The sequence below is a fragment of the Antrostomus carolinensis genome, unplaced genomic scaffold (assembly GCF_000700745.2).
Source record: "Antrostomus carolinensis isolate BGI_N321 unplaced genomic scaffold, ASM70074v2 scaffold3104, whole genome shotgun sequence".
Classification (NCBI taxonomy): Eukaryota; Metazoa; Chordata; class Aves; order Caprimulgiformes; family Caprimulgidae; genus Antrostomus; species Antrostomus carolinensis.
The window spans coordinates 18,362-35,131 of NW_010311212.1; the positions used below are offsets into that span (position 1 = coordinate 18,362).

The window sequence follows — 16,770 nt, forward strand, 5'->3', positions numbered from 1 at the left end:
CTCCTCCACGAGTTGGGATGGATTCACTCCCTCTGGCAGCTGACAAGGAAAGGATTCACTATCTAGCCAAACAGCAACAAGGTCACAGCCACCTTTGATACAGGAGCTATGAGGCAATATGCCACAGCAAATTCCAGGGAATATTCAGTATATTCAGGTTTCTTGTGGGGTAAGGAGAGCAGATGAGTGCTGAAGGCTTTCTGTAAGTGCTTAGTGCCCCAAAGTCACGGGAGGTGTATGATACATTATAATGTCAGATCTTTTCCAGAAGGCAGTGTGTTGGAGAGTTCCATCCACTGGCAGCAGCAACAGACCCTCTGGGGAAGCAGGGGGATGGGAGCTGCAGGGGAACAGAAGCGATATCTTAGCTGTTTGTCAGAATACCAGGCATCTGCTTTCTGGTGGATTTGAGCATTAGATACCTGTTTTGAGTTTGGGTTGGGTTTTTTTGTTGTTGGTGGGTTTTTTTGCCTGAGTCCTTTCAAGAAACAGTAATTTTCCTTATGACTCGAAAATCACTGTATCTGGAATGTGCCTGAAAGGTACCTGTACTGTTACCTTGTTGCATTGGAAGTGCCAAAATAAAAGTTAGAATGAAAAAAGAATTTCATTATAAAGTATACTTTGCTTAATTTTTTAGAGGTAATGTCAACTCTTTTTAGATTTTAGGCAGTAAAGTCAAATCAAATGTTTCCATTGCCTTTGAAGAGTGTTAGATTTTGTTCCCAAAACTTGGCTGTACTTCATAGAAGCTTACTGCTTTCATTTTAAATAAACTATTGGATTAGAAAAATCTTATATGATGGAGTGTGTGAAATGTTTCACTGGAAAAAGTAATATTGTGTGCCCTCTTTAAAGTGCACTTCTTCCCTAAGATGTACAACACTTATACACCCCTTTCCCACTGGAAAAATATCAGCAGTAGGAAAAAAAAATAAAAATAAAAGCATTGCAAATTCAGTTAGTCATCTTTTTCCTATCTACTTCATTTGGGTCATGTTTCCTATGCCCATTTAGGAACTCCATCACTAGCAGATTGACTTTAAGAGAAAGTTGGACTTTTAGCTTAGAATCTGTAAGTTATATCATCAAATGTTAGTTTTTAAGATCCTCTGATAAGTATATTCTGTTCTCATTTGGTTGCAAATCCTGCACTACACTTTTGATATTTATAAACAAACACAAATTATTTGAAAAAAATTGGATTGGTCATATCTCAACAATAAAGTGCTTTCCAGAAAACTGAGGATGAAGAGAATGTGACTGTTTTTGCTGGTAGTACTCAGATTTACTGAATTCTTATAATATTCTAGATCTACCAGCAGAAGGCAAGTAAAAGACATTATACAACTGAGTAGAGAAATGGAGAGAAACATTTTCTTTGTTGTAAGACAGAGTGCTCTAGCATATACCTACTTAGTGCACATCTGAACTACAGTCTGGAATGTTTACTAGGTTCTACTGGCACTCAGGAATTGAAAGTTGTAGTGCTCACATATGGCGGCTTCTGCAAGACAACACCATGAGATTAAAGAAAAGTTGACAAAGAGCATGAGAAAATGCCAGAGCACTCAATGCCTCCTTCATCTCAGCGTTTACTGATAAGACTAGTCTTCAGGAATCCCTTGCCCCTGAGACCTGTGGGAAAGTCTGGATCAAGAAAAAGTCAGTGGAGAAGAGTCATTAGCACATTTACAAGCTAAAAAGGAAGTGTTTTTTTAAAAAATAGTTGTTGCAAAAACTGAGTTGAACAACACACTTCATTGCAATTTAACAGCCTTGAAACATATTACCATTGTTTTTTTTCTTCCCAAAACTGACAAGTTTGCTTCAGGTGGGTAGTCTGGCACTCAGGAAGCTGATAGTGTACTAGGTTTCACTGGGCACATTACTGTATCTTTCCATTGTTAAAAAAATAAACATTTCCATATTTTGTAAAACAATTTCAGGTCTAAATATGAAAGCAAAGGTAGGTATTAATATTCTGTGCACTGACATTTTAAAAAAGTTAAAGAAAATTACATGATTAAAAATAATAATGAGAAAAGAGAGAAGAAAGTACTTGATACTCTATGTTTGTATTGACTTCTGTGTCACGGAAATTCCAGCATTTCGCATTAATCCTTTTTGATTCAGTTGAGAAACCCTGTTTATTTCATCACATCTGAAAAAACTATGAGGCTAATAGACAGCTAATTAAATATTAAGTCAAGTCCCCTTTCATTCTGCTACACGTCAGTGACTGCTGAATAGCAGGAAATGAGGGAAGAGATTACAAATAGTCATTTAACAAAAGCTGTGTCAAGCCAGATAATGCTAAAATATTTGTTTATGGCAAGGCAGACATCTGTGTCCAGTTCTGGGCTCCCCAGTTCAAGAAAGACCTGGAACTACTGGAGAGAGTCCAGTGGAGGTATATGAAGATGATTAAGGGACTGCAGCATCTCTCTTATCAGGAAAGGCTGAGAGACCTGGGTCTGTTTAGCCTGGAGAAGAGAAGACTGAGAGGGGATCTTATCAATGCTTATAAGTATCTAAAGAGCAGGTATCAAGAGGATAGGGCCAGACTCTTTTCAGTGGTGCTCAGTGACAGGACAAGGGGAAAAAGGCACAAACTGGAACACAGGAAGTTCCAGCTGAAAAACTTCTTTACTGTGAGGGTGACAGAGCACTGGAACAGGCTGCCCAGAGAGGTTGTGGAGTCTCCTTCTCTGGAGATGTTCAAAACTGACTGGACACAATCTTGTATAACCTGCTCTAGTCCAACCCTCTAACCTGCTTTGGCAGGAGGGTTGGACTAGATGATCTTCAAAGGTCCCTTCCAATCCCTACCATTCTACGGTTCTGTGATTCTGTGATCTCCAGAGCAGGTCCACAAAGAGCTCTTTGCCTAAGTCCATTTTCAGTGGACTGGAGTCAGTGTGAGAAGTGGCTCTTGCTGTGAATTTCATTGGCAAGCCTTTGCATACACAGTGGAATAGATGTGGAGAGATAATATTTTAAGTCTGAGAAGGAAGGGAGAGAGGAGTGGTTGCAGTGCTCAAGTATATTCTGCTCTGATACTATCGGTAAAGAAGCTGTTATACTCATGTCCTTACTCAGCTGTTCTCATAAATCCTCAAATGGAAGGATGTGTCTCTGTGTATTTATATAACAACTTCTAATGAAACTAGGTTAATTAAATTAATATTGCTAATGTTTTTCTTTTGATTGATATTTACATGATCTGTTTGGGAAAACTCACTTTCTGCTTGTTTTCAGCCACACCTGTACCAGATTGTACGGAGGCTGAGGGATCTGTACTTTTGTTTCAATGTGTATTGCAACATTTTTATTGCATTCCACAGGTCCTCCAGTAAACGTTACTTGCAATATTTTTATCAACAGTTTTGGATCAGTCACAGAAACTACAATGGTAAGTGCTATGATACCATTGGCAAGAGAACAACAATACTTAATATATGTCATGAACACAACCTGTCAATTTTTCTATCTATTGTTCAACTTGCAGGTCCTCCTGTAAATGTTACCTGCAACATATTTATCAACAGCTTTGGTTCAATAGCAGAAACTACAATGGTGAGTGGGACTGGTCATTGAAGCCATCTTGTGAAGCAGTGGGATGTGATGTAGTATAGAGATACTCAGGACATGGGGACATTTATTAAGTTATTAAGCTACTAAAAACCTACCAGCTGAATTAAAATAAATATAAAATAGCTATATAAAGAGATATATGAATTGTTAAACTCATCTACCTAAGTCGAAATGTGCATATGTAGTGACTACACCGTAGTCTGTAGGGACCATGATGGCAGCAAATATAGGTGTGTGCAAATCAGCTTTCTCAGGTTTTATTAGTGCTGAAGAGGCAGAGGAGTGTCTGGAGCTCAGCTGTGGGGCTCCCTGCCAAGTACTCCGTATTTTCAGTGGGTCTTATGCCATATGCTGAATTATCTGCTCCTGCAGACTGTGCTGACAGAGCTACCAGAATGGTCTCGTTTAACTTAGCTAAATCTCTGTGAATTGCAACCACATCGGTAGGCAAAGTGAATGTATAATTTGAATCACATGACTAAAATATATAGCTATAAGGAAACATGGGTATTTTGAGGGTTAAATTGGTATTAGGAAATTATAGGATCCCAGCTGACTCAAATGTATATTTTGATTGAATCCAAAGAATGTTATCAGTCAAAATAAAAAAAGTAAAAAAGAAAATGTCAGAATTTTAATTTTGATCCATATAAAAAAAATAGTTCAATTTTTCATTAATGAAGTCAGGCTAAAAATACTTCAATGAATATTTTTGTCCAACTTTTTTCTTTTTTAGTTTAGAAATTAATTTTCTTTTTTTTAATCTTTGCCAAGAAAAATGGAAAAGATTTTTTCTGAGTCCATTTAAAAAGATGTTGAGGTTTTTATTTATTTATTTTTTAACAATGAACAAAAAAGATCAGTTATTTATTCAAGCATACATACACCTGACTATAGGGGTTAGTCCAGACAGAGATTTTCCATGGCTTTCTTATAATAATGTGATAAACCCATAATAATTATCAGGTGCTCACATATAAGAAGTGAGTTAAACCCGTTCTAGGAAGGGTCTAGTGAAAAATCCCAGCTTGACTTTGAACTCTTCATCATTGCTACTACAAAATAAACTAAAAATGGGTGCTCTCACCTTCATTGAAATTTTGCAAGAGTTATTCTCATTGCCACTATGGACAGCTATGGAAACTTTTGAAGCAATTGCAATGTAGCTTCACAACTTTGTCTTCCAAAGATTCCTACACAGTGTCCAGATCTTTCTGTATTTGCTGAAGGCAGAGGCAATAAAGGTGCTTAGCATCCTGTAGGACTGAGTTTTTGGTAACTAGAAATGAACTTGCTACCCACAAAAGGACTTAAGGTATACCAAAGACCTATTTTTTTAGAAAATGAGATAGATACTGCCTTGCAATCCTTGCATTATGAAGGAAAAACATATATTTAGCCCAACTTAATTATTTTATTTAATATTCAAATACTTCATTTAAATTCAATTGTAATTCATGCCATCATTTTAGAAAGTGGTGCCTAAGGAATGTAGGAACGCAAATCTTCGGCTCCTGAATATTTTTCTTTAAAAAACCACCTTGTTATTTAATGTTTTCTAGAGATAAAGGGCAAGCTATTACTAGGGCAGGTTGCTTTCTTAAATAGTGTGGGAAAGTCTCTTCTATAAATGACAAACAATATCATACAGAGCTATAAAATAAAAAAGGTAAGTTAATGCTTTAGAGTATGTATCTGTAATTTAAAAAAAAACATTAAAAGAAAACTAAAATCAAGTTAAAAATGTCAGGAAAAATCCTGTCTTGATGTAACATAATTGCCAACAGACTTAATTTTCATTTTTTGGGAAAACTTCATTTGTTTTCCTATGTTTAAAGGATTCTGAGAAGATAGTTATGAATGTAGAGTTTTTTAACCCAGCCATGCCTGTTGATCCTAGCGTGTAGAAGTATCAGCATAGCATTAAGTAGCAAAAATCCTGCACGTCACTGGCTTTACAAGATGGCATTCAATGAAAATATTTGCACGATCTAATGCTGATTGCATTAATTAGACTCCTTCATTGCTTTGATTAAATCCCCTCATTGCATTTTACCTTCTATCAAATATGCTAATGTGCACCTTTCCAAAGTTCATTAACACATTCTGCTGAAAACAGCCAAACATTCAAGTAGATGAAAACAAAGACTATTGGTTTTCTTATTTTGCTTTGTTCATAAAATCTGCTGAAAGTGTGTAAAGATTTCTCTTAGATGCTATTGAATGGTTTGATATTGATTTTTTTAATGCTGTCACGTCTTTAATGACTAGTGTGATTAGTTTTAGGAAGTTTTAAAACTGCCAAGAGAGGCAGACATCAATTACTGTTCCATTTACTTTGCCTTTCTGAAATAGATGTAATCATATGGTAAAAATGTTGGCATCCTTTGTGATAAATAATGAGTTTTGTTTGACTCCTAGGATTCATTTTTCCCTATAAAATGCTCTTGATGCTTTTGACATAAAACAAAAAGATTCATTTAAAACTCTGGATTGTAAATTCAATAGAGACATTCCTGTCTCAGAGGACAGGAATGTTTAGTGAAATAATGTATATGTACTGAAGAGACATTATCAGAATATAACGTGGAAGATCTACAGCAGCTCATTGGAAACTTGGGAGATGAAAACTCGTTTAGAGAAGCTTTTAGTAGGAGAAATTAACATGGCAAACAGGATTACAGTCCCAGATTTACAAATTCAGGAAACCAGGTTCTCAATAACATCAGCAGGAGTAGCTTCTGTTTTCTGATTAGGACAGATACCAGGGTGAAAATCATCCCTGTGTGAAAAGCCAGCAGAACTCTTATATTCTTATAAAAGCTAAAACCTTTCATTCAGAAATAAAAAAGAATTTTGTGCTGGTTCTTTCCAAACAGATGAATTCCATAGAGTCTTCATGAGTTTTGGTCGCAAAAATCTAGGAAAACAAAATACATATGTATTAGTCTTTTTACCCTATAATGCACATATGGGACAGTATCACATTGATTTTTTTTTTTCTCCAGACTAAACGGTTTTCTTCCATGTTAGAATGATATATATTATACCAAAATAAAAATAGTAAAAAAGAAGGCCAGAGTGAGAATGGAATTTCTGGAAATTTTCCTAATTGATTTGCTTGTATTTCATTTAAGCCCTAACTTGAAAAGAAAGAGAAATAGATAAGAAGTAACTTCACTGAATAAAGCAGTAAGCTTTATGCCAGTAAGCTCTGTATCTATTTTTGGAAGCAATCACACATGCAGTATTCAGCAGAAAATTCACTGTACAGCATGACTGCAGTTGAGTATCACAGATGAGTAATCTACATCAGGCTGGGCAGAGTCCCAAAGAACTCAGATGTTCAGTGTTGCTAATGACCAGGATTTTTTAGCTATCAGCTGTAGGAGAAGCTAAGAGCAGTTTGTACATTGACAAGCTAATTGTTAATTACAGAAATGACTAACTGTGAGGACATTATTATTGTCGCTATGCCCTATAATCAATGACTGACACTATGCAGCAGGCTTTCTGTTGGGGTAAACGCATCAAACTCCGGTTGTGATTTGAGCAGTTATGTTAGCAGAAAAAATTGCCATTCCTTTTAAAATTTTAGGAGCAATAAAGCTGTCTGGCTGTACAATATTATCTTCCCACTAGAAAAAACATAATTACAAATCAGCTTGTTAGATCCTGATTAATTCACATGACTAGTTTTAACTGCATAAGTGACTCCCACTAAAACCACTGGGGACACCTTGCATGCTTTGGTACATAGGTAACCAAGTGCTTTTCTGTTTCATGGCCTTGAAATATGTCGTTGAACCACTACTTTTCAGTTAACATTCACATTCAGGATTTAGAGAGAAAGTAGACTCTTTGGCATGCCCCTCCTATGCATGGAAGGCCAGCTAAGTCCACTGTTTGCCTCAGACATCCAACCCAACACCTGGGCGATCACTGTTGTTGGAGGGGAAACAGAAAGAAGGCTAAGATCTAAGATGAGCATCAGTTCAGGGACAGAAAATAGCACTGAAGATAGAGCCAGGCTGCTTTAGCACGCCCCTGCCACAGCAGTGCCTGAGGCCAAAGGGACCCAGAACTTTGCTAAAGCTTTGAGAAGTGAACCTGTATTTGCCAACAGACCATTTCTCTCTAGCTTCCTAGGCAAAAACTAAGCATATCTGTGGATGGAGACCCTGAATCTTCAGGTAAATCTACTAAAACTTACCATATGAATAGTCCTTTAGTATATTAGTATTACCCTGATCTCATGGCTTGAGAACACAGAAAAACTGTTTATCTGAGTTGCCTTGAGCTATCACTAGCATCGGTATTGCAGCTGAGGTTGAATCTTCAGGTCCACACTACTCATTCAGAGTAGTAGTGCTGTCAGAAGGAATTTGTGGAGCAGGTGTACTTGTGGTTGTGTAGGAGTGCATTACTACAGTCCACCTACTTCTGCCCTCAGGAACTTGCAAGACACACACTGTAGTCTGCCTGAGCTCCATGTTGTGATACCTTTCTTAGGATAATTGTTCTTCAGAAGGTAGTTACAATGTTAGCACAGGAAAAGTAAATTCAAAATTCTACACATAATTAGGTCTGACTGTGTAACCACACATCCCTCTCAGCTGCTTAAAATGTAAGCATAGGAGAAAAACAGTAACGATAGTTTTGTGATGTGCATGTAATGTTTTACTTCCATTTTTATTTCTTATTAAAATATCTATACATATACATACATATGCAAAGCCTATCAGACATAAACAAAGGTTTCAGTGCTATTTTGCTTCTAATAACAAAGCCTGCAGAGAGAAAATATTTCTAAGTGTATTAGTGCGATGGTTGTGATATATTTATGAAGGCATATATTGAAAAATATAGTGCAATCCTATTGGTATTATTTATGCTTTTGGTATAATATATATCATCGTATGCAAGCTCTTCTATGAATAAAGATTTTTCAGACTGTTTTTTATTATCTAAATCAGCAACTACTGAAGTTTGTGAAAGCACATTTCTTTTTAGATGTTTCAAAACAATTTACTGATTTGACTGATTTACGATTTCTATGTCATGTAGGGAGAAATCCCTCTGCTTTCCACAGCCTTAACTGTATATCTTATTCAAAGAAAAATTAAAGGCAGTTGCACAGCTAGTTGTAACAATTTTATTCTATCAGCAGTTGCTGATGTCAGCTCCTGCCTTCTTTTCTGTAGAATGAAAATCAAGTGCTTTCCTGGCATTAAAACTAAAACTGTCCCATATAAACTTATAAGGCACTCAGTTTCTAAGACCAAGAAACAAGGGAAAGTACGCTTAGGGTTAGTGTGTACTCAAAAGATGTGATGAGATTTAATAAGCTCAGAACTGCAAGTGGCTATTTGATCTTTAACTGTATGAAATACCACCATCATAAAAAATGTAGTGTCTTGTGAAAAAAAAAGGTACAGGCTTTTTTAAGTGTCTTTAATAAATATGCTATTTTTGAGACTTCTCCCAGGTCTGTCTTGCTCTGATTAGTAGACATTCCTGTTGACTTGCATCTACCCAACAGCAAAATGAAAATTATAAGGAAAGCAAGAAAAATCATGTTCCTAGTGCGATTGTAAAACACCATCTGATAGGGTTCAAAAATTGCATCAGTTTTGTTGTCAGAAGTATTCTCTCAGGGCAGCAGCACACCTTGTCACCAATCTACTGAATGAAGGGTGGGAAACTCTGAAGGTTGGAGGGGCTTGTTCAGAGTCTGCATGTTGGGCAAGCTGTTTTCTGCAGCTCTAATCAGAGTGAGAATAATTATTTACATTTCAAGGATGATAAGTTCGTTAGACTATGCAGTTCAGTTGCCTAACTGAACCCAGGTCAATTCATACATTTTCCAAGTCAAAAGCACAGCGCTGCCCTTTTAAAGTAGTGCTGCTACCATGAAGCAAATCCTAAATATAAGGGGTTTGTACAGTTGGAAGAATTATTTGCTAATTATATTTTTTCAGATAATATAATTTATATAGATATTATTAAATATTTTTGTTTTAGAGAAAGAGTAGATGTATTTCTAAGACAGTGTTCACAAGCAAGTTAAATGTAGCAATTTCAGGTAAATATACTGTATTAGCAGGGAAAGCTGTGGGAGATGAAGCTCTTACTTGCTGACATTGGAAATTCAGCATAAAGAGAGTAAGCATTAGCAACTTTCCATTCCTTCCAGAGAGTTTAGACCCTAAAAGACTTTTTCACACTCCACTTTAATAGCCAGTTCTTGACACAGTGTTAATGTTGGTTCTAAATGAACCTCTAAATAATCATTACCTTTCCCAGTTGTGACTAGCAGACCACTGAGCAGAAGAATGCAATTAGAACTGTTTTAATGGGATACAGAGAGGGAGGAATGAATGAAGGAACATACAGAGAAAAGCATACGGTAGATAGAAAAAGGGTGCAAACACTAAATAATAAGTGCTGATTTAATTTATTCTGTACAAAATCTGGATTCACTGGAATTAGCAACTGCTCATGAGTACATTAGAAATAATTGATTTACATATTGAAAGCAATTTATTTAAATTAGTAGTTTTATAGAATCTTTGTTGAAGTTGTATATATTTAGCTGCAATGCTTTTTGACTTTCTCAGTACCTCTTGAGTTAATCCGTAGCATTTGAAAGAGGGTTATATTTAATATTGCAGGTTGAAGTTAATATTTTTTTAATCACTGAAGTAATTTTTATTTGGAAAATGTACCAGTTGTTTGTGTTTGGTTCAACACAGCATTTATGCTACTTTACTTTCAAATGGCAACTCTTATATTTAAAGGATAATATAGTTTACTGTAACACTGGTACTGTAGTAAGTCTAAGATCCTAAAGAAAGCTAAAGTAGGCTTCCAGTTTTGGTAAGTGGTTTAGTAACCTTTTTACATGACATTTCTGTAGGACTACAGAGTGAACATTTTTTTGAGACAGCAGTGGAACGACTCACGTCTAGCTTACAGTGAATATCCTGATGATTCCCTGGATTTGGATCCCTCTATGTTGGACTCTATTTGGAAGCCAGATTTATTCTTTGCCAATGAGAAGGGAGCAAACTTCCATGATGTCACGACAGACAACAAGTTGCTGAGGATTTCTAAAACTGGAAAAGTATTGTACAGCATCAGGTAAACCACTTAACTGTTGTTTCTCTCTTCATCCCCTTCTTTCCCCTCACTCCTGTTTTTCTGGAGGTAACTAGGCTTACAGAACATAGTGTACATGTTTAATTTTTTGTTGTCCTATGTGTACAACTTAAATGAGACTTAATCAGAGCAGAGTAGAAGGAAAAATTTTCTATGGTCTTCTGCTAAACTTTTACTCTTCGCAAAACAGTCTGTAAGTGGCACAACAGTACTTGTTAGTCTTGTTGGAGACTTGAGACTGTCTAAAACTTTAATAGTATGCCTCAGTAATTTCCATTAGCATTAGCTCAAGTCACCCCTCTTAGAAACAGAGGAAATTGACTTCTTAGTAGTTTGTGGGTTGCAATTTAAAAGTAAAGGGAAATAGTATTTTAAATGACTGCTCAGCACCTTAAGTAAAAGCTTGCTTGAAATGCAACAAACTTGACATGTAAGTCACTGGGTAATCGGATGTATCTACTCACATTTAAAAATAACTGGAATTACAGAAAGTGTTTTTTAATACTAAGTGCATTGACGTGTGTGTCATGTGACTGGATTTAGGCTGAATTAGTAAACACAGACGAAACATGATTTGATATGACCTGATGAAATGGGACATATGCAGAGAATCAGAATTGCATTGCACAGGCATAAGCAGCAGCAAATAATCTGCAGTATTTATTTGACATTCAACTTACTGTGTACCGTTAATTTCTTAATATAGGTAGTCAAAGATGCAAACCAGGGTATTACTGCTCTTATAATTGTTTAAAAATAGTAATTGCTATGTTCTATTTGTTTGTGGGAATGTGTCTCAGCTTTTGCCTTTCTTGAATTGTGGAATGTAAACATGGTATTTGTTTAACAAGTTGTTTAGTGAATTTACTCATCTGTAAGGCAGATTAGTTTAGAAGGCAGTTGTTTCTGACTGGGTATTCTGTTTGTGACCTGCATTTTCATTGAGGAATAATTATTGATCCAGGACAGCTGTGTTCTTTAGGATGCTAAATAAATAAATAATGACATGGTACTTCCTCCATTTACTTAATTCTCGTGGAAATTCCTTTATAAGATCCCAGTAATATTTGGATGGGTTAAGCAGGGTAGAAAGTAAATGTTTATTGAACAAGGTTTCTAATTGGCGTACTTGAGCAGTTTGAGAGAAATAATAGGATACAAGGATGAAACTAGCACTAGCAGAGCGATAAATATTCTGTCACTTACAAATATTTCTTGTTTCACCCTGAGAAAGAAATCACAGAATCGCAGAACGTTAGGGATTGGAAGGGACCTTGAAAGATCATCCAGTCTAGACTAGACTAGATGATTACTAACATTCTGTGATTCTATAGCCCAACCCCCCTGCCAGAGCAGGATCACCCACAGTAGGTCACACAGGAACGCATCCAGGCGGGTTTTGAATGTCTCCAGAGAAGGAGACTCCACAACCTCCCTGGGCAGCCTGTTCCAGTGCTCTGTCACTCTCACAGTGAAAAAGTTTTTCCTTATGTTTACATGGAACCTCCCGTGTTCCAGCTTGCACCCATTGCCCCTTGTCCTACCATTGGACCTCACTGAGAAGAGCCTGGCTCCATCCTCCTGACATTCACTCTTTATATATTTATAAACATTAATGAGGTCAATGAACGCATCTGTTTGTTTGAATGACAGCAGGCACCATCTTATTGGAGATAACAGTGCAGTTGGGTGCTATTCTGATGGATAACATTCTTAACATTTGTTCATGGGGGAAAGTAGCATTTTGAGCTTTCATATCACATTTGTAAAATTCCCACACCTAAATTTAAATTAATCTGAAGCAGAATAAGCAGTATTCCAGTGGAGTACTAAGGAAAACTCATTGCTTCTCATTTGTATCACACAGCAGTAACAGAGGTTTATCTAGCATCTCTAACATGGCATATAATTTTTTAGTACTTTACAGTGAACAAAACTTTCCTGAGTATGGAAACTTGAAGTCAGAAGTAACTAGAAAACTTTGTCTTTATTCTCTAGATACTGGGCTAGGTGCATCTGTGTGTTGCCAGTCATTTTTAGATGCGCTATGTAGAAAAAAAAAAAATAAAAAAATAAAAAAATAAAAAAAATAATAATAAAAAAAGATGATTGGTTTCATTACATTGAGAATGTAATAAAGCTGCCATTTTTACTACTGCACCAACAACATTTTGCCTGACATGGTATTTAATATTTAGCATTGAGTGTGCTGTAAATGCTTAAAGCACTCACAAACACATCTGAGACATAATGGTGTAGGCTGTTTTGTCATATTTCCAAATGTAATAAAATTAAGGTCAAGTTAATCTCACATAAATATAAACCACTCTCTGTGTAAAATGAGTTTAGAACTGCTCCTGGTAATTAATGGGTAAGAAGCAAGGTGTGCATATTAAACGATGATGGTGTTCCTCTTCCCTATATACTGCACTGAAAACAGGGAAATATGTTACTCAGGAGGCACAACTGGCTTACGCTGTTGAATGCTCTCAGATGCCAATCCTGCCCTTTCTGAAAAGAATTTGGAAGGACTAGATCTCATGGTCCATGTGTTATTAGAAAAAAACCACTTAGTGTAGGATATGGGTGCTCAGATAAGTCATGGAAGGGTCAGTGAGCGTCTGGCCCGTGGGTTACCTCCTCTGCAGTGCTTGGCTCTAGGAATTATCTCACCTTGTGTAAGTATAAGGTTCCTCATCCTTCTCTCAGTGAGGGATAAGCCATTCTGCATTTACTAGTGACGGTAACCATGACATAGACTTCCATCATCATTTAACTTATAATAATTAGTTACTATGCTCATGCTTGCAGACTCCTTGGTCTATATTTCATTTTCTGGGAATTGTTATAGAAAATAAAGCCAGAGTTGTTGATGACTGATGTACCCACCTATGAATCATGTAAGTTTAGGAGTCTAAACCTATTTTTAGATATTTGCTGCATGCTCAAATGACTATTTTGCTGTTTGTTTTTATCTCAGATATATGCTATATAGAGCCTGAGGCTCTGTATATGGATAACTAGTCTAAACCTTTGGGTACTGCAGAGAGAACTAGAACCTTGTGGAGGAATCCCAGCACTACTCAATACCACAAATATATGCTATTACCACTAGAGGTGTAACAAGAGCTCTTAGAGGTGTATGTATTTTGAAAAATCAGCAGTTACAGCAAAGTTATATTCAACAAACAACTACACTACAGTCAAGATCAGTCTCAGTTACACTCTTTAATTGGCAAAACAGTTAAATAGCTCTAAGTTTTATTTTAAAGCACTCTGCAGAGAGCAGTCAACAAGAAGGGGTTGTTATAGCAGCGATCAAGAAAATTAGCTTATGTTTTTCATACTTTGTATGCTGAAAAATACAATGAGAGTTAAGAGCAGAACCCACATAATGTCACACTCCAAATGCCTGTGACTCATCCACTCCCGACCCTTGACTGATCTCTGCATGGACTGGATTTTGTAGAAGGTTATGTACTTGGAAAGAGTGGCAGCACTGTGTAATGATATCGAGAATCCCGTATGACACCCAAATTTTGCATTGCATACACTGCTGCACTGATTTTATGTTCCAGTGGCAAGGATTGTATCTCTTCTCTGGCCCATTGTGGACACCTGGGACATCAGGAAAATGTTAAATAACCTCACAGGAGGCTTCACATTCTCTGCGAACCACCCGTTTGTGCTACCTGATTCCCACAAACTCATTTCAGGCTGCCAGCCAGCTCAGGATATTAGCATCTGCCAAAAAGCTTATTTTAGCAAAGTGATAGAAAGTGGAATGGTTTTATTTAAGGTTAAGGGGTTTTTTCTGCATTAATTGCCTCCTTCTTCTTTTAATATTTTCAGTGCATCTCAGCCATATAAGCTTGATGTGGGAGATGATACAACTCTACTGTAATATTAATCCCTGGCATTGAACGCAGAATATATTGGTCAGGAAGGTAAAGGGGCTGTAACTTCTTTTTTTTTACCCCCTGCTTCAGGAAACATTCCAAATTGCCTTACAAGGTGGTAAAGGTGTGCTCTGAAATGTAATGCCAGTGCATTTAGACAGAAAGAGTTACAAAGCAGATTACTTCATATTTGTAAAATATACAATGATTTTAGAAGGTATTGCATAATTTGACAAAAACGCCACTTGGAATTCTAGGGAAGAGATTTGTGCAAATTCACAAATTACATTTCTCCCCCAATTTTTGTTATTCCTGTTCAAAGTGCAATGAAATACCTAGGAAGAATTTCCTCAAGTCTTTCAAAATATCTGTTTTTCTGTCTTTGTTTATCTTTACAGTGCAAGAAATGTTACAGTTATGTAGACAATTAGTTTTTTGTGGTTTCAACTCCTGACCTAGATTTAATCATTAAATGGGATTATGGATGAAGGCAGAGTGTCTGCTAGAGAGCAGCACTGTCCTGTTAGGGTACAATGAAACAGAGACAAGTTATTGGATTGCTCTCTTCTTTGTGCAGCTGCTCTGGGGGTGATTACTAGCCCCTCCATACAAGAAGTAGGGGACAGGATGAGCTGGCACATCCAAAAACTCTCGCTTGCTTTTACGACCAAACAGAAGTATCTGTGAAAAGAGCACATTGATTTGTGATGCTATATTCCCTACCAGCTGCGCTACTCAACAATTTCCAAAATCAACTCTTCCTAGTGTGGCCATACTGCTGAGTGACAGAGCAGTGAGTTGACTCCCCCCCTGCACCCACACCACTCCACACACCATTTTGGGTTATATTATGAGTTATTATTACCATGTCCTCATGTAAATAATCTCAAGTAATCTATATCTCTTTTATAATTCAGCTTTTCCAAGTGAAACTTTTTCAGTCTCCTCTGTACCCATGTTCTTTGCTCTATGGGAAGGAAACAGAAAGCAGATTAAAGAAATGCATAGGTAATAGTGGTAGTGCCTCTGCAATAGACTATTAATAGGGAAAAAAATCCACTCTCCATCAGATGTTAGATATTTAGCATGGCTACTACAGAATATCTTGACATGTTACAGTAAAGTCACGTATGGTTTTCTAAAACAATTTTGAGGTACAGACCTTATCAGCTATACAATAATGAAGCTCCACTTACACCTGATGACATCGCTGTGTGTAAATCATCCATGGCGTGGCACAACCTAGCTTAACAGAGTGATAGGAAATGTTATGTGCTACAGCTCTGTGTGCATCCTGCATGTTAACTTGATGACTTCAATTCTATTTTGCAATCTAATGTTGGGATTTAAGAGGATTTGGACTTTACTAGCAGCATTGTCTTTCCATGTGACAGATTAGCAGAGGAGGGAGCAGGGAGACTGTTATCATGATTGACATGGCTGTTTAGTATATAGGAACCCCTCTCTCCGACCTCACACAATCATTTATTACCTCAATTCCTAGTAGAATAATACTGATATTGACAAGGTGAGGATTTTCCCTTGGAAGTTAACTTCAATCAGCACAGGAACATTTTAATTGAAAATTATTTAGTTCTTCCACTGGCAAAACTGCACACTGTCCCATGCTCCCTTGCCCTGACTTCCCAAAAGCATAAAACTTCTTTATAGTGATTGAGGAACCTCCACAAGGAGGGGTACCATGCTGGACCTTGTTCTCACCAACAAGGAGGGCCCGGTAGGGAATGTGAAGCTCGCAGGCAGCCTTGGCTGCAGTGACCATGAAATGATGGAATTCAAGATCCTTAGAGCAGTGAGGAAGGTGCACAGCAAGCTCACCACCCTGGACTTCAGGAGAGCAGGCTTTGACCTCTTCAGGGACCTACCTGGTCAAGCACTGTGGTATAAATTCCTAGAGGGAAGAGGGGCTCAGGACAGCTGGCTTATACTCAGGGATCAACTCCTCCAAGTTCAGGAGTATGGCATCCCAACAAAGAGGAAGGCAGGCAAAACCAGCAGGAGGCCTGCATGGATGGACAGGAAGATCCTGAACAAGCCTAAGATCAAAAAAGAAGCCTATAAAGGGTGGAAGGAAGGATGGGTAACCTGGGAG

General features: G+C 37.2%; 1 protein-coding gene across 1 annotated transcript in view; it reads left to right on the plus strand.

Annotated features, from left to right (window-relative positions):
• The window catches only part of LOC104523915 (glycine receptor subunit alpha-2), a 28,528-nt gene extending 17,784 nt beyond the window's left edge, over window positions 1–10,744 (plus strand). Inside the window, exons 3-4 of the mRNA XM_010166645.2 lie at window positions 3,348–3,415; window positions 10,517–10,744. Of these exons, the coding sequence (XP_010164947.1) occupies window positions 3,348–3,415; window positions 10,517–10,744 (296 nt within the window). The remainder of the gene's footprint in view (window positions 1–3,347; window positions 3,416–10,516) is intronic.
• Window positions 10,745–16,770: the final 6,026 nt, after the last annotated feature.